General features: G+C 32.8%; 1 protein-coding gene across 1 annotated transcript in view; it reads left to right on the top strand.

Annotated features, from left to right (window-relative positions):
* The window catches only part of LOC108914178 (putative aminopeptidase-2), a 39,024-nt gene that overhangs the window by 2,857 nt on the left and 17,533 nt on the right, over window positions 1-18,634 (top strand). Inside the window, exons 5-25 of the mRNA XM_023455831.1 lie at window positions 317-398; window positions 727-901; window positions 1,044-1,230; window positions 1,436-1,716; window positions 1,786-1,970; window positions 2,083-2,256; window positions 2,540-2,686; window positions 2,741-2,819; window positions 2,992-3,189; window positions 6,998-7,629; window positions 9,660-9,959; window positions 10,021-10,204; window positions 11,148-11,304; window positions 11,715-11,796; window positions 13,323-13,497; window positions 13,805-13,991; window positions 14,112-14,392; window positions 14,680-14,864; window positions 15,697-15,870; window positions 16,359-16,505; window positions 16,559-16,637. Of these exons, the coding sequence (XP_023311599.1) occupies window positions 317-398; window positions 727-901; window positions 1,044-1,230; window positions 1,436-1,716; window positions 1,786-1,970; window positions 2,083-2,256; window positions 2,540-2,686; window positions 2,741-2,819; window positions 2,992-3,189; window positions 6,998-7,629; window positions 9,660-9,959; window positions 10,021-10,204; window positions 11,148-11,304; window positions 11,715-11,796; window positions 13,323-13,497; window positions 13,805-13,991; window positions 14,112-14,392; window positions 14,680-14,864; window positions 15,697-15,870; window positions 16,359-16,505; window positions 16,559-16,637 (4,091 nt within the window). The remainder of the gene's footprint in view (window positions 1-316; window positions 399-726; window positions 902-1,043; window positions 1,231-1,435; window positions 1,717-1,785; window positions 1,971-2,082; window positions 2,257-2,539; window positions 2,687-2,740; window positions 2,820-2,991; window positions 3,190-6,997; window positions 7,630-9,659; window positions 9,960-10,020; window positions 10,205-11,147; window positions 11,305-11,714; window positions 11,797-13,322; window positions 13,498-13,804; window positions 13,992-14,111; window positions 14,393-14,679; window positions 14,865-15,696; window positions 15,871-16,358; window positions 16,506-16,558; window positions 16,638-18,634) is intronic.

Genomic DNA, 18,634 nt, shown 5'->3' with positions numbered 1-18,634 from the left:
TTGTGGGGGCATATCCAAATGCCATAAATGTTTTAAAAAATAGCCCTTAAGAACTGCAAAGGGTGTCCTTAACATTCTTCGCCGAATTAATTTGTTGTAGAAACAACAGTTTGAACAGTTTTTATAATAAGTTGTACTAAATTTAATAACCTCAACTTTGTTACTTTTATCTTCAGCATTTTTTTGTTGTATTCGATTGCTTTTACCAATTATTTCAATAAAATATATATTATAATTTTCTTTTAAAATGAACTTACCTAACACTAAACAGTTGTATTATCGATAACAAAACGTAAAAACTTTTTTTTACCCTCAGGTGCCAGTATTTTAAGGATGGTGGAACACTTTATGAAACGGGAGCATTTTAAAGATGGAGTCCAGAATTACATCGATCAACAGTAATTTAATTTGTATTTACACTTTTTATTATGTAGATTCATTACCATAGTGTTTAGGCAAAGTGTTTCATAAACCTGTATTAAAAGTTCCAGAAAGATAATTTTGAGTTCAATAATTTTAAAAGTTGACTGTGATGAATTAAAAAAAATTATATGACGTTTACTTAAATACGAGTAGAATAGTATGGAAAATGTTCAATATAGACAAATTTAATATCAAAGAGTATTTTGATGAGACTTTAAGAAAATATATTTGTATTTAAATTGTCAATAACTAGCTTTCTTTGTAATACACATAGATATTAGAGTGAATCAGATATTTTTTCAGTAAATTTGGCAATACTGAACCTGAGGATCTATGGCTAGCTCTCAATGACAGCGTTCTTGAGTCTGTGTCATTTCTCCCAGCTGATTTTATAACAGTTATGGATAATTGGGTTAAGAAGTCTGGGTATCCCGTCCTAAGCGTTACTGTAAATGGAAGGGACGTAACCATTTCGCAGGTAACCATTTCAGTCGTTCCACTAGAGAAGAAACAATTCTATTTAAAAATTGTCATTAAGAGAATTGCTTCATTTTCATTTAATATAAGATTAGATTTTAAAATACGAATATTTAAAAGTAATATTGAGCTGTTGATTCTAGAAAAGATTTCTTTTCTCTGGAGAAGATGCTACAACAAAATGGTACGTTCCTATAAGTTACTCAATATCCCTAGACCCTGATAAGTTTGGGAGAACTTCTCCAATCCTTTGGCTTACTCCAGATAGTGATGAGACTTTTACTCTTCCAGTTAACTGTAGCTGGATAATTTTAAACAATCAACAGTCAGGTGAGGTGTACACTAGTATTTTTCAAATTATGTATAATGTGAAGCAATTTTGGACAGTGACCACATTTTTTCCAAAGCAATCTTTTCTTCCCATATATCTTGGATATTCTGTCATTTTATTGGGTACCTACTCAAAGGTGATGGAATCTTATTGACACAAACTTTCTGTCTCACAAGTACCTAACTATATTATTGCACATTTTAGCATACTATAGAGTAAACTACGACGATTCACTGTGGAACAATATCGCAGCTGCTCTTCTAAAAGACGACTTCGATGGCATCAGCGACTTAAATAGAGCACAAATAGTAGACGATCTCTTCAACTTAGCCAGAGCTGATGAAATTAAGTATTCGAGTGCACTTGCAATACTTGCCTTCTTAGCCAATGACACCTCTTACTTTTCTTGGTATCCAGCATACTCAGGATTTGACTTTCTGTTGATCAGGGTGGGGGAAAGCTCATACCTAGGTCAAAGGATATCGGTACGTCCCAAATAAACCAAGTCGTTGGTCATTTGATTTGATTTGAAAGTTTTATGTACAAATTTTCAGGCTACCATTTTGGAGCTGATGTCAAAATTATACAAATCCGTACCAATTTCCACCCTGGACGAAGATGATCAAATTTATACCCTTAAACAAGTTTTGGCACTCACCTGGGCATGCAGATTGGGTAATGAAGATTGTATTCAGAACACCCAAACGCTATTTAACCAGTATAAAGTAACTAATGAGAGGTGAATATAAAATTATGTAAAGTATTGCATGTTTCGTTCATACTAACTTTATTGTGGAATAGAAAAATGCGAAATCTATTATTTGAAACTATAAATACTCTTGTGTTTTAAGGCCAAACAAAAATTTGCGAAGTATTGTATACTGCAGTGCTCTGAGGCATAGCAATGAAACTTCCGACTGGGATTTTTTGTGGAATGCTTATACTGAATCATTTGATTTGGCCACTGAGCAGGTTACCATTCTTTCAGCTCTTGGGTGTACAAATAATGAAATTATTTTGAAAGAGTAAGTATTTTATAAAACCCATCGCTGTATATTTTAGATGAATAGGAGCCATTTGCATCATCAGGAACTGAATACGCATTTATGATCAATCTAAACCAGAGTATCAGAAATTAATTCCTATTTTGCACCACATTGAATCTGGTGCAGTGATTGTCATAGATAGTGCGCCTTACCATAGTCTGATTGCCTTGAGAATTTTAAGCATGACAAAAGAGTTTCTTTATGTATTAAACAAAATCCGTGTTAAGCGCTTATAAAACACGTTTTTGTTTTCATTTTACAGGTACCTTAACAAGTCTATTTTAGACGGATCTGGCGTCAGGTCTCAGGATGCGCTGTCAGTATTTTCTTCGGTTTACACAGGGAGCTCGGTAGGTGTTGATGTCGCTTTCGAATTCCTCATGGATAATCACGAAACTATTGCATCAAAGTAATCATGAACCTGCATTAAAATGTATCAGTTCTAATAGAGACTTTATTTCAGGTACAATAGCATGAATTCGCTTGGGAACCTTATAAAGGGCATCGCCGAGAGATTTACCACTGAAAGTCAAATCACCAGGGTTAGTAGCTACTTTCAGTCAAAAGTTTTGGTTATTGATGTTTGAAATTCTTCTATAATTGAATATCGATCCATTTTTACATTTATTGTACATTGAAACACATATGAACTTTCTAATCTTAACTAATGTGTAAAGAGACATTAACTATTAGTTAAATATACATATTTTTCAGCTTAGAAACTTTATAGAAACTGGAAACTTACCTGAAGAATTCCAAGTTTCTGCAAATGAAGCCTTGGAAGTTGCGGAAACGAATTTGAAATGGTTAGAGAACTTCAAAGACGATCTGTTTGGATATTATGATAATGGAGGACATATAGTATATTTTTCCACAACCTGGGTTGTTGTTACATTTGTAATTTTTTTGTTGAATAACTAAGTTATCTACTTCTGTAACTGTTGCTTCATGCGTAAATAAAACATATTTTCTTCATAAAAGTCTCTATCTATCAACCTTGATTGTTTACAGTAACACATGATAATTGAATAAGAATTTACTTACTATTAAAATTCATATTGGTTATAGGGAACTAAAAAATAATATAAATTTGGAGGTATAGAAATTGACATTATTATGACACAGTAAATCCTCACCAATTTCAGACAACTCATAGCCAAACAATTTTGGGAACCCATACCATTGGACCATTCTTTTTTCGCCAGCATCTAACTGGAGCAGTTTATTTAAACTTTTTAACAAACACTCTGAAAGATTTGTTAGGCGACATTCCTTTACTTACACTTTGAAGAATGTGGATGCAACATGATGGTGCTCCACCTCACAATACCGCTGAGGTTCGTCAGTTTTTACAAGAAACTTTTCCCAACAAATGAATTGGGCGCGGGGGACCACTGAGTTGGCCTTCAAGGTGTCCAGATATGACAAATTGCGACTTCTTTTTATGAGGATTTATGAAAAGCAAAGTTTACGTTACATCATCAACTACCGCAGAAGTTATGTGGCAGCGCATTATAGTAGCATTTCAAAAAATTACGCCGGACATGCTGACCAATGCTGAACAGTCTTTTAAAAACCGAATTCGTTTGTGTATTAATCAAATTGGAGAACATTTCGGGCAATTTCTGTAAATCGGCGGTCTAAGTATTCTTCTCTTTGTTGTGTTTCGAGTTTCAGTTTGTTTCGTTTTGGGTTTTGTTTAGTTGTTATTAGTGGTTTTCTTTTGTTTGTCAAACCACTTTTTAAACATGCCAGTAAATATTGATACTGTCAGTCCCAAGGCTGAAAGAATGTGAGAGAAAAGTGATTTTGCAAGGCTTTCTTGATGCTGTTACATTGCTACTTTTTCTGGCTTTAGAAAAGAACCTGGAAAACTGTTAAAGATAAGTATGGACAATTTTATACTAGTCGAAAGGGCATTCAGTTTTGCATTCACCCATGACAATTAATATGGGTCATTCCATTCCAACTCGTAAGATTATTAAATGTAGGTCTCAGTATTTCCGAGTCTGAATAACGTACACGTTTTACTCACAGATAACAGGATAGATTAATTTATGTCAAAACGAACTGTGAAAACTGCAGATTTCTAACTCTTACGATTTAGACGCTATCTAGCTTCATTTAGAGAGCTGAAATCGTGATGTTTTTCAAAAACTGAATATCTCGAAAACGGTAAGTTTTAAACACCATGTACATTTAATAAACTCTACCTAATATTAACCAAGGAATTCAAAAATGCAATAATATACAGGGCGTTTCATTTAAAATGACACAGTTATGTAGCGCCCACGCGAAATGGAACATCCTGTAAAGCTAAAAATATTTTCTTTACAGAATTGCAGAATAATCCCTCTTAGGTGGAATACCCCGTATATTTAATTTATGACTTTAATATATTTAGTAAATTTTTTTCTGTGAATACTGTTAATTTTTATATTATGATAACTTATTTTGCTAATAAATGTTATCTTTATTATTTTTTTAATTATTATTGGTTCCATTACTATGCGTAAACCGGTGTATTATTGTTAAAGGAAATTATACCTTAGATAATATGGGATCAAAATTTGTTAAATGAAAAGTTTACGTATTATTATTGAGACATAGGTAGTCTTCAGTACGAAGAAAGTCTGGTCTATTTTTGACTTGAATTTACATTTAGATCTACGCTTTCAGGTTAATAAGTATAATGTTTAATTTTTTTAATGTTCGGGATATTTTTTCTGAACGTACAGTATATTTTTTTACATTATTTGAGTAGGTGGCAAACCATTGATAATTAACACTATATTTAGTATTAATTTAGGTGTATGGTTATATGATAAAACCAAGCTTAAAACTTATCTAATCCCATGATACGGCATTGGAGCCTAATAAAAATATATCTTATTGTATGTTGATACCAATAAAAAAAACAATATTGGAAGTACTGTTTGTCCACTGTAAATGTTGCTGGGTGATGGTACTAGACATTAAACAAAAATTAGTTGAGAGCTGTAGATAACTGAAAAGTACTACCGGATGTGGACTATCTGTAAGTAATCTGAAAATTGCATTGCCTATACTCATAAAAAGTACTATGTAGTATATATATACTATGTAGTATAGTATGTGTACTATATTTATTTAATGTAATCTAAAATAATGCATCCATTCTTTAAAATATCTTGGAAGTTTTCAATAGAACCAAAAAATGTGTTATTTTGCTGCATAAATGATTTGAAATGTCAATTCAGAAATTATATAAATTTCTAATAGTCTATACTTAGATATTAGCATTTCCAGAAATTTGGTTTTCCATTTATACTTTTTGTTTTTCTGATGGTAGCTACATCTGAAGATTTTTCTTATTTGACTGCAAATGAAGCACGACTAGGGATGCCAAAAAATCTCTATTCTTCGATTGAATGGCACACTTGGTGATTTTTTAGCAGCTATTCTATGTACGGAATTCAAATGCAGATTTTTTTTATACCGATTATAATTATAAGATTTCTGCTTCACTCTAAAAATTTAGAAGGCTAGAAAGCTTTGAAGATGCCGAAAGATGAAAAATTATAATCGGTAAATAACAGAATCGCAGTTTTAGCAGACTGTTATTTCCCATATATGTATATATATATTCAGAAGCATCAGTAATTTGCCAATTTTTCATCCTAAGGCATTTTTATTGACACTTACATTTTGTAAATGAAATTTAAAAAATTTAAATTTATATAAAAATATTTTGGATTACTAATTTATAAAATTTAAGGTCAGGAGGCATAAGTGTTTGTGGATTAAAGCACGTCAGATTAAAAAAATGTATTCTCAAGTGTTTTTGGTCATTATCTTTCGACCTTCTTTATAAGCTTAGAAAATGTTTTAATCAGTTATATCTAACGGTTAATACAAATGATAGCAATTTTTTGAGCAAGGATTTTATCGTTATGAAAATATTTTAAAAAGTTGTAGTTCAGGAAAGATGGTATCCTTCCAATGAGATTGAGGCATCATTCCATTGTATTTATCTATCTATTTATCATATACAGTGTTGGTCAGTAGTTTCTTCGAGACATTCCATAAACATACAATGTGCATGGTTTATTTGCAATAATTGATTTTTATTTGTTTGTATACTTTTTAAATTTATTCATCTATTTGTGATTCTACTCTCTGCTTGACTTTGTAAATCATCTCTTATCATTATTACAATATTGATAACAATTGTCTATAATCTCTTTTAAAAACAAATCTATAAATTATAATATAATTATTTAATAACTCTACTTACATCACGAAATAGTGCGATAGATTTCTCAGAAGTGCCTAAGTATTTTTATCAGTTGTATTATCAGTATCAAATATGATCTATATCTTTTACGAATACGGACTACGCCAAACTAGCCAATTCCAACAGGTAATTTCTTGGAGAAGAACGAAAATATTCGAACGATTTAGAATGAATTTTGAAGGACGAGTAGCTCTAAGTTACAAGATATTTCTTATAGCGGTTTTTACAATGACACCACTTCTTAATAGTGTGTGTGTCATTTATTTAACAATTTGCCGATTACTTCTGACTTTAATCATAGTTCATTTGATGAAATCAAACTCTTACTTTCTATTCCAAATTCAAGGTTTAATTCTACATATTCCACCTTCCAACTTTTCTTGTAGTTGTTCAAATAAATGTAATTAATATTATTGTGTGCCATAATCTTATTTTTATTTTTAGATTATTAAAATGGGTCTACATTTTAACCTTGCCTTGATCTGTTTCTTAACCGTGAAAATTGTTGCATCAGAAACAATACCAGAAGACTATAGACTTCCAGACCTATACGACCCGATGTTCTACCAAATTCAGATTGTTATAACTCAGGAAGCTTTTACGGAGGCCAGTAATGAATTCACTGGACAAATACAATCGTTTTTCACATTAAAAAATGAAACGGAATCCATAAGTCTTCACGCTCACCACGATTTCATCAAAATAAACAGAATCCAACTTAACGGCGATGAAGTGGCGAGCGACAATTATAACGTGGACAATGTAACGGATATACTGACAATTAACACGGCTCTGCTAGAAGCCGGATCGATTGGCATACTGCTCATCGAGTATACAGGTGTTTTAAGTACCGCAGATAATTATGGATTTTACAAGAGTAGCTACATTGACGAGGATGGTAACACGAAATATTTGGCAACAACGTTTTTCTCCCCTGTGTACGCTAGGAGAGCGTTCCCTTGCTTCGATGAACCGGCATTGAAAGCTACATTTGACTTCATCTTCACGTTTCCTAGTGACTTAAATATTTTATTCAACACCGACTATTTTTATAGTGAAACCAATACGACCTCTGGGTAAGATATTCCAATAATTTACATTCCAACACAAATGTTCTCTTGCTTCAGCATAAATTAAAACTATATCCATCAACTTCGAGTTACACGTAAGCCATTTTTGACACTTGAAAAACTAATGTAAACACTATCGCAAAAACGTGAATACTAAAATCGGATTTTAGTATTCGGAATTGCCTGAGGCCACGTGGGAAGAGAGCCCAGCGATTTAAGGGTTTTAAATACTACAACTTCAATAATATTTTTCTCGGAAACTATAAGGATTTTACAAAAAAATAATTTTCTTTACTATATTGGCTCCCTTTTTCATGATGCATCTGAACCCAATTTTTTTTTGGATAAGTTGTGAGTCACCCTGAGGTAATAGTAATCAATTTTAAGAAATAACTCTTATAATTAAAACAGAAAATTAATTTTGTTTCCTGAAATATTTCTTAAGGTTCTATCAATCGAACATTAGACAGACAGACATGGTTTTTTTCACACGAAGTGTCTATATGTAAAATTTGAATTAAATCCAATAAGCTCCATTAAAATTAGGGAAGTTTCAATTATTGGAAAGGAAAGGAAGATACGTAGAACCCTTAAAAATCATTTCAGAAAAAATCTTCGCTTCGCTTCGCTTTTTTGGTTATTTCATAAAAAAATAGTCTTCAAAGTTTTTGGTACGGTCGTTGTTTCACCCTGTATAGCCGTATTTTCCATTGCTCCATAATTGATTAAATACTGCATTGTTTGTTGCTCTTGCTTTATAAAAAGTTTTGGCACACCCTTTTCAAATTGTCGGTATTCTATTGTCTCTACATACATAAATAAAATCTAATCAAGTTTATTTAAAGCTTCAATTGCCAGAAAAACCATCTCACAGTAGACTGAATAGTATTTCGAGTAGAAGCTGGTAGTTCCAGTAAAGCGTTAGGAGCAGTGTTATAAAAGAATCATGATTTCTCTATGATAATAATAATGCATTTATGCATTTATTATAATAATGCATTTATTGCCCAACGGTACAAATGTTCCAATTACAGGACAAACAAATTAGACATTAAAATATAGACATTCAACATAAAAAGAATCATAATTCTAAATAAATACACAGATCTAGTTTCTACAAAATCAGTAAATTAAAAAATTCAATTGCTACAGATAACAACAAATTGGTAGTGATTTATATCACATTCCATATATATTAAATTATAATTATTTGCTATAATATAAATGGGAGATTTAAGAAGTATGTTGGTTTTAGCATTCCGACAATAGAACATGCAATCAGCACGAGACCAATGTCTAGGAACTCCTATATTGAAGAACCCAGTAGATATGCTAAATCAACACTGGCATAAAAAAGTTTAAATAAGAAACATAAACTGTTGAGTATTCTTCTAGTCTGTAAATATTTTATTTCGAATCCATCTGAAAGCAGCCTATGTTCACATTCTCTATTTGGATAATAACAAACAATTCGGAACCTTAAAAATTTAAGAAAACGTGTTGAACTTTTTCAAGCTGGTTCAACGTCGTTTTATTAAATTTTTAAGCTTTCGAATTGATGGTTATTATCCAAATAGAGGATGTCAACATAGGCTGCTGTTAGATCGATTTAAAATGCAGTCTTCGCAGACTAGAACAATACTTAATAATCGCTCTAATGATGCTCTAATTCCTCCATTGATTTGGTTTTCATTTCGCTAATATTGTCATAATTGCAGGTATTCCAAAAAAGAAGCTCAATTAGTTTGGTTCCCATAATTTCCTTCATTGAATCAATGAAAAAAAGCTAGTATTTTTTGACTGTTACATCCTAACAAATCAATCTTAGTTCCTATTAATACTAATAACCGCGTTTCACATTCTATTTTTGAACAATCGTATCTGGGTATCGTTTTGGGAAAGATGTTTTCCTTGTACTTATTTTTGTTTATACTGAACAAGGAAATCACTTCTCGTGAACACTCTATTCAATGCAAGCTTTCCAAATACCTACATTTTAGTTATGTTTGTACTTCTATACTCTCTTAAATCTTCAGATTAAAAACCATCTCCTTCAATACCACACCCAGAATGTCGACGTTCTTACTGGCTTTCGTCCTATCAGACTTTACTTGTACCACTGGAGTTCCCGCCGCTAGTGTTCCACTGGAAGTTTGTTCAAGGAATGCAACAGTAGCCTCCAGGCAACTGGCCAGTGAAATTGGAGCATCTTTGCTGGAGAGCCTCAGTAATTATATAGGTTTCAGCTACAATATGGCCATGCAAAAACTGCATCAAGTAGCAATCCCCGACTTCGCTGCTAATGCTATGGAAAACTGGGGACTGATCACGTACAGGTAAAAATAACCTTCAGAAGGACCTTTTATACCATTATAAATATTATAATATCTGTTACAGAGAAACTGCTTTGCTGTGGGATGAAACTGAATCTTCCAATTACTATAAACAGCGTGTTATTACTGTCATGGCTCACGAATTGGCTCACCAGTGGTTTGGAAACTTGGTTACTTTGTACTGGTGGTCTGCTATATTTTTGAAGGAGGGTTTTGCTACCTATTTTCAGTATCACACGCCACACGAGGTAAGTAATTTTTGTAATAAAAAAATATGGTAGTTTTTTGAGGCCCTGATATACTGATTAACGTCAGTAGACGAATATCAAGATAACCGCGTCAATTTACTACACTTATATAAAAATTGGTTAATAGGTAGTAAAATGAATAATCGCTTTAACACAATTGATTATGGGATTATTTGAATTATTGGTAATCTTACTGATTAAATATTGGTAATAATATATTATTTTAAATATCCGGATATAATTTATTATAGACAGTATTTTTCCATTTTTTATATACAGAGGGATTCCTTAACAATGGAAAAACCGAAAGTTGAAGATATTACACGTGAAATGGTGACCGCTGGCGCAAACATGCCTTATCCGAAAGTTGATAGTTTCGGAGATACAGGGTGTTGAAAGTTAAAATTTTAAATAGTTTAGTTTAGTTTAGTTTAGTTTAGTTTAAATAGTTAGTTGAAATTGATCTTGGACAGTTATCTAAAGATGTACAGTGTGGCGTCCTACACGGACCAATCCTTGGTCCCCTGCTATTTAATATTTATACTTCCAATTTAACTAGCTGTATAAAGGAATGTGTTGTAAATTTCTATATGGATGATTTTTTAATTGTTCGGCTCCTGTTTGCAATGCTAACTAAAATAAACCAATTATTGCATGTATGTACATACCACGTATCCAAAAAAATCTTGTGAGTTTAATTTTATACTTTTCCAAAAAAACATCTGTTGAGTTAACCATTGTTTGACCTATAGCTTGCCTTGTATACTTAATATTTACACCTCGATGTCCAAAACAAGACTGGCGTGTTGACTGAGAACAATGTGGGGACTATCATAGTATGACTTCCTATTTAAGTTAACTGCCATAGCTGTTGGTATATCATAAGCTTTGGTTTAACTAGATTTTCCTTCAACGAAAGTGAAAACAAATCTATTATTTTCAGGTAATTCCTGCCTGGGAACTTGACAAACAGTTCGTGATTGAGCAGCAGCATTCTGCTCTATTACGAGACGCGTTGGAAAATGCACACGCTCTCCATGCTGACGTATTTACCCCAGCCGAAATCACCGCTAGGTTTAGCACAATATCTTACAATAAAGGTAAATGAAAATTATTTTATAAATATTTATTAATAAGTAGCTATGGCTTTCAAATGATCTTGGAAACGAAAGAACAACTCAATCCAATCTCCGAACTTAAAATTTCCCGGTCTTTCAGAATCCGGAGCTAGAAATTCCTTCAAATAAACTTAAAAATCAGCAACGTATCCGAGCGTAGAATTTCTTACTTTTTCAGAATCCGGGGACTAAAATTGTATCCATCAAAAAAAAAGAGCTGACTTTAAAAAATTATTTTGAACATGAGCTAACTTTGTCAAACGAGCACCGGTTTCAGATTCAGCGGCCCTAAAAATGTATGGGTATGGTTTTCTAGTCGATCCAAAAATGTTTTTCTCGAAATATTTATGTCACTGTAAATAATGAGTATTTATTATTATAATTTTTTTTAGGTGCCTGCATTCTGAGAATGGTGCAGCATTTTATGGGCGAGGACCATTTTAAAGAGGGGATTCAAAATTATACTGCAACACAGTAAGTAAAAGAGTAATTAGTTTTTATTTAAGAGAGTTAGAAACTTTGGAATGTGAAATTCATGATATTGCAGTAAAAATGTGCTACTAACATACATAGCCTTCATAACAACCCTTGTAGCATTGTTGCCATCATTTTCGGAACGCATAACATCTGCCGAAGTTTGTGAAGAATTTGTACAAGTTACGAATGTGTCTTCTTGTAAGGAACAGCTATATTTTCCTTGGATTTTCCTTGCAATATCAAATTTGTTAGATATAGACTTTTCAACATAACTTTCTGCTACAGAGGAGTTCTTCCATCCACCATGCCATGCCGTTTGATGGTTGTCAAGATCAGCACCTTTTTTGACCGATAACTTTGGTGAAGTGCGCCTCATACAGTATATGCTTCTGGATTTGCGATATTCAGGAATGAAACAACTATTGAGGGTACCTTCGACAATGTGTTGATTCCAACAGGTTGAGAAGTACATTTTTGATTTATGTATCTTAATGAATCTGTCTTGTGTTAGGCCAATTGGGCTCAGAGAAATATATTTTCTGCATATTTCAACAGCATTCACTCAAAATCCTTCTTCCATAATTGTAAATTTTCTTGAAATTCCCGTCTTGGTGTCAGGTATTGAAACAAGTAGGTAACTGCCAACGTCGTGTACGTTACTAATTTTTAAATTTGCCAATTCGCAGCATCGACAGGCACCAGAAACCCACATTATTAGTACAACTTGAAATAAGTTATACCTGTAAAACATGTAAAAAGTAAAGAGATATTACCTTAATCATTAATCATTCTTTATCGGAAGCCCCAGTCAAAAATTCTTCAATATGTGCTCTTTCCAATACTGCAGCTTTTTTCCTTTGTATCCTCTCGATTCACTCTTTAAATAAGCAGTAAGCTTGTTATGTTTTCCAATATCTACATTTTTGTAGACATTTATAGTACCCTTCAACATCGAATACTTCGACCACATAGATGAAATTGCACATTTTTTATTCAAATTTAAAAAATAAGATAGCATAGCATGGCTTCTTCATTTATTGTCATAACTCTCCGTTTTTCCATCCATTCCTTAAGTTAGGCGAACACTTTTTCGTAACATTCCCTGGATTTCGCTGGTAATAAATGGAAAATTGCTTCTTGAGCTTCTTTAAAAATGGCCACAGGAACACAATTACTTTTTTGCATTTTTACCAAATTCAGATAGAACTGTTTATTAAATAATTGATAATAAACAACGTACCATAGCAACCAAAAGTTGTGCGAATATTTTTTTATTAAATTCCAATAATTCTGACTCCACAAATATGATTGTGTTGTGATTATGGATAAAACGTTGTATTGCATTCGTGTTTTAATTGCGTTTTATCCACTTAAGAATATTAAACATTTTTGCGTAGGTAAAATGCTACTTAAAACACTTATACAATAAGTGACTATTATTACTAATAGTCACGTCATGAAAAGATCTGGGTCTCAATATTGCCTACTGATATATCGATTAAATATTCTTTTTTTTTATTTAGCGAATACGCCAGTGTAGAACCCGATGATGTTTGGGTGGCTTTGAGCAGCAGCGTGCTTGAATCGGTGTCATATTTACCAGACGATTTTACCATTGTCATGGAAAACTGGATTACTCAACCTGGATACCCGGTACTTTACGTCAGTGTAAATGAAAGAACTGTCACTATATCCCAGGTAATACTATACCATAACTAAGTGAAAATGTGAAAGTTGGAAGACATGCTAAATAATAATTCGTTCCATAGCTACAGGCCAAAAAAAATAAGTTTGCGGTTGAGAGAGATATGTGAATGATGGAGTGAAAATGTATTTGGCAAGAGCGAGAGAAATAGTATGAGTGAGAAATGCAGTGCCCAACTCATCCGCAAGCTTATTCCAGTTGATCTGTATTAAATTTGGATTACATAGTATTTATTTATTGCTAAGTATTTATTTCATTTTGGGGAAAGATAAAACTAATAAATAATCATATATGTTACAGAAAAGGTTTCTTTTCTCTGGAGAAGATACTACATCAAAATGGTACGTTCCGATAAGCTACTCCATATCCCTAGACCCTGATAAGTTTGGGAGGACTTCCCCAATCCTTTGGCTTACCCCAGACAGTGACGAGACCTTTACTCTTCCAGTTAACTGCAGTTGGATAATTTTAAATAATAAACAGTCAGGTAAACTATGAACAATAAAGGTGTTCTTATATTTTTGGAATAATCCTTAGAAGTACACAGATTAAAACATTTTTTCCATGGGAGTGTTTACTTGCTTTACTAATAATATTTTGTTTTTAGCTTACTACAGGGTGAACTACGATGATGGTTTGTGGGACAACATTGCAACAGCCCTACTCAGCTACAACTTCGATGGTATTACCGACTTAAATAGAGCACAGATAGTTGACGATCTCTTCAATTTAGCCAGGGCGAGTTATGTCAATTACGCGAGGGTTCTCGACACACTCGCATTTTTAACCAACGATATTTCTTACTTTTCCTGGTATTCTGCGTTTTCCGGCTTTGACTTTTTACTCACGAGGGTGGGAGAAGACTCGTTCTTAGGCCGGTCGATTTCGGTAGGTTTACTGAAATTCAAAATTAAAATACAAAAAGAAAACAATAGATATACAGGGCGTCCCATTTTAAAGAAACAGGTTCATTTTTACCTCTGAATAGTTTTTTAAGGAACTTCTTTGACAACATTTTCTAAGGCTACAATTTTTTTCTGACAGAAATGTAGAAAAGATGTTGCATTTTGGAGATATAGGTATTCTGATAAGTTTGAACAGACACTGCCATTATCCTTCGAAATGTCAAAACTAATCCTTCTGCACTGTTTTTACTCGAGTTTCTTTTTTTTAAGGCTACCGTTTTGAATTCGATGTTTGCACTGTACAGTTCCGTTCCTATCGCCGTGCTAGACGAAGACGATCAAATATACACGCTTAAGCAAGTTTTAGCGTATTCATGGGCATGCAGGCTAGGTAGCCAAGACTGCATCCAGCAGTTACAAACGTTATTCAGCCAGTACAGATCATCTGGCGTCAGGTACGATTTTATAAATCACTTAACTTAGATGCGCATCTCTGGATAGCAAAATATTTTTTATCCCTTGGATAAAAATAAACAGATTTAGGTCGAGTTACGTATTCAAATGTCAACGCCTACTGGATATAGGTCTCATTAGGTAAGTACATTAGAAAATAAATTTGCAAAAAGATCAAGTTAGAGTAGAATGCATCCAAAAACACAGCTCACTGTCTGTAACCGACAACAGCAGTAGATAATTTAAACGTATTCTGCGTAAACCTGCGTAATCAGAGTTTGACAGAAATATCTTAAAAAGCGATGAGTTAGCTTAAAAAAATGAGATAAAATAAAATTGTACTAGGTGCCTGGATCTAAATTGGTTTATTTTTGTCCAAGGATAATTGAAAGTATTTCACTAAATGTCTACTTCACTTTTAGCCATCTAACAATAAACAATAAAATGTTATCTATATATTTCGACTATAAAACAAGATTAACAAAAGTTTCAACAGTTTCCGCACTTGTTGTCAGGTCGTCGACTTTGATTTCTTGACGTTTCGACAGACATATCCCTCTTTTCTTCAGAAGGAACTCTTAAACTGGAGATTAAGTCCTCTGGCCGGTATTTATACTTGTTGTGTGCACAGCAGTTTCGGAGAACGCTTCCATATACTTGTACATAGATGTTCTCGTCAAGAGGAAACTGGATGACATCCATTGCGTTTACAGAAACCTAATCTCCAGTTTTAGAGTTCCGATGATGAGAGCGATATGTATCTCGAAACCTTAGCAAATCTAAATCGACGACGTGGAAATTGTTCAACCATTGTCGAAGTAATCATGTTTCCAGGCCTAACAAAAATTTGAGAAGCATCGTTTACTGCAATGCCTTGCGGTACACCAGCGACAGCTCTGACTGGAATTTCTTATGGGAAGCATATACCAATTCCAATGATTTGGCTACCGAACAAATTACCATCCTGTCAGCATTAGGATGTTCAAGGGACGAAGACATACTGAGGGAGTAAGTTGGACATTTTTAATTATTCACCAAAAATATTAAAACATATATTTTTGAGAAAAGCTTAAATCAAGCATAAAGCACGCCTTTGGTGCCCGGCCAATTATAACAGCTCTACTCACATATCATGTTTCATTTATTGTTTTTTGGATTATACATAGGTAATTCAAAGATTGCGATAAACTGTGATATTCCTAATTACGAATTAATAGGAGTATATTTAAATTAAACTTATTGGCAATAGGATTAAGTTATTACCGGACAATATTGTTTTTTTATTGGTGCCTGTCCAAATCTAATCAGCAATTTCGTAGGATTATGTTTTAACACGAAATTAGGATAAATATATGAGTTATATATTCACAGATGTGGTTATATGTGACAATCGTAAAATTATTTACTTCTTTCCTCGTTTTACTCATTCTTTGCCAGACTCTGATATTATGGCGCCTTTCTGCAAAACACCCAGTACATTAATATGAATTTGTCAGGTATCTTAGCAAGTCTATTACTGACGGATCTGGTATAAGGACTCAAGACTCCCTGTCAGTATTTTCCTCAGTCTACACAGGCAGCCCAAAAGGTATCGATGTGGCGTTGGATTTCCTCATAGAAAATTTTGAAGTCATAGCAGCAAGGTAAATCCCTTTCAGGCAAACTTAAATGAGTTTCTATCGAATACTCTTTGTAGATATACCAGCATGAATTCGTTGGGGAACCTCATAAGAGGCATCGCAGAGAGATTCACAACTGAGAGTCAGGTTGCCAAAGTGAGTAAAATAATTTTATTGTGTATAAAATTACATTGTGTACGATGTAGAATGCTTGAGATTGAATTTTTTGGCATTGGTGTAAAAAAAATAAATCAAATTTTCAGTCTGTTAGTACGACACCGCAACTGCTTTGTTCCGCAACTCATAGATCCAGATTTCAATGCAAGCTAATATTTTAGTTTTATTTGCACTTATTTATTTATTTATTTATTTAGAAATTACAATATCCAACGGGACAAAGTCCCAATTACAGAATAAGGTAAAACAGAAAACCTTAACTAAATTAAAAAAAGACAACTATAAATATAATCTAATTGTTTAAAAATAAAAAAAAGAGTGTTAACTTTAAAAATTTACTGGGGCCGTCCTAATCAACAGATTTCAATTTATCAAAAACCATTTGAAAGGTTGAGCGGTCTTTTTATGTGAAAAAATTTTCAAGCGTCTAGTTGGTTTATTTGAGGCTGTGCAACATTTTAAAAATTCGAAAATTTTTTCAAAATTTTTTTCAAAAAATTATTTTGCGAAAACAGTCCAACCTATTTTAATGAAATTTGGTGTATTGTTTTATTTTACTCTAAAGTTTATTTTATCAAAATTAGAATGCACTCGGAGCAATTAAAATATTTAAAAAAAAAATATCCAAAAAACTTAATAATTTTACTATTTTGCAACATCGGTAATAAATTTAAACATTTTAAAACTTACAGTATATTGTGCAAAATTCAATTCTAAAACTGTTTTTCCTCTTCAATATTCTTCCAAAATGCTTAGGTTTCAAGATATAAGTAAAAAACTCAGATAAAATAGACATTTTTAAAAATTTTTTTAAACATTTTTGCAATTTTGAAAATGTTCCGGACCTCGCCCAGATCTAGGGATCTACACTTTTATTATGTGAGCTGTACTGGGGCTTGATTTTTGAAAACAGGAGAATTAGTTCATTAGAGAAAATTACGTCATTTTCTCTTAACACACAGATAATGCGATTTTTGAAATTTTCTTGTGGAATATTTTCTCTAGATATCAAGAGAAATAATTCCACAGGGTTTTGTCGGGGGAATTGGCGTTTTCTCCGAATAGTTTGAATCCAAATGTCATCTCATGCTCATGCGCGAATTGTCACTTCATTCATTCGCTGTTCGAAGGTGCGTAATCATTTGAAATTTGTAATGGATCCAAATAATTTATTATTAATTCTAAATATAATGAATAATTTGCAAGCTGCAGAAATTGTAAACCATCCGCGACAACATTAATTAAACCATTTAAAGTTTCAGCAATATCTGACCACTGTTTTTGGGCCTTTTTGTGAGTGAAAGTAGAAGAAAACTTTCATTTTAAAAAGTTCTTCGTTGTTTCTAAGCATATTAATTTCTTTTTTGCGCTTTCGACGTGAACGAACGCTTCATCATAATTATAATAATATTAAATTTTTTGTGTTTTCAAATATACTTCTATTCAAATTGAAGTTATATTAAATTACTACGAATATCATGGAGATGTCTAATCTCCCTGACGAATATAATGACATTTACAAAACAAACTTCAAAATCAAATCAAGTGACTAAACATCAGGGTCGCCAATAATGGCACTGAAATATTGAAGAAAACTCTGCCCGCTGATTGGTCAGTTGCAAATATATCCTCGACATACGGCATAAATTAAATTCTCTAGAGAATTGGATTCCTTCAACGTTCAAAAATAAGTGTTTAAGTTTTTAAGAGAAATTTGTCAGGTGAATTTTTTCTCTGGAGAATCAGTTCTCCTGTTTTCAAAAATCAAGCCCCTGACGAATATAATACATTTACAAAACAAACTTCAAAATCAAATCAAGTGACTAAACATCAGGGTCGCCAATAATGGCACTGAAATATTGAAGAAAACTCTGCCCACTGATTGGTCAGTTGCAAATATATCCTCGACATACAGCATAAATTACATACTCTAGAGAATTGGATTCCTTCAACGTTCAAAAATAAGTATTTCAGTT

The sequence above is a fragment of the Anoplophora glabripennis genome, unplaced genomic scaffold (genome assembly GCF_000390285.2).
Source record: "Anoplophora glabripennis isolate ALB-LARVAE unplaced genomic scaffold, Agla_2.0 scaffold1, whole genome shotgun sequence".
Classification (NCBI taxonomy): domain Eukaryota; kingdom Metazoa; phylum Arthropoda; class Insecta; order Coleoptera; family Cerambycidae; genus Anoplophora; species Anoplophora glabripennis.
This window is presented reverse-complemented; position numbering and strand designations above follow the sequence as displayed.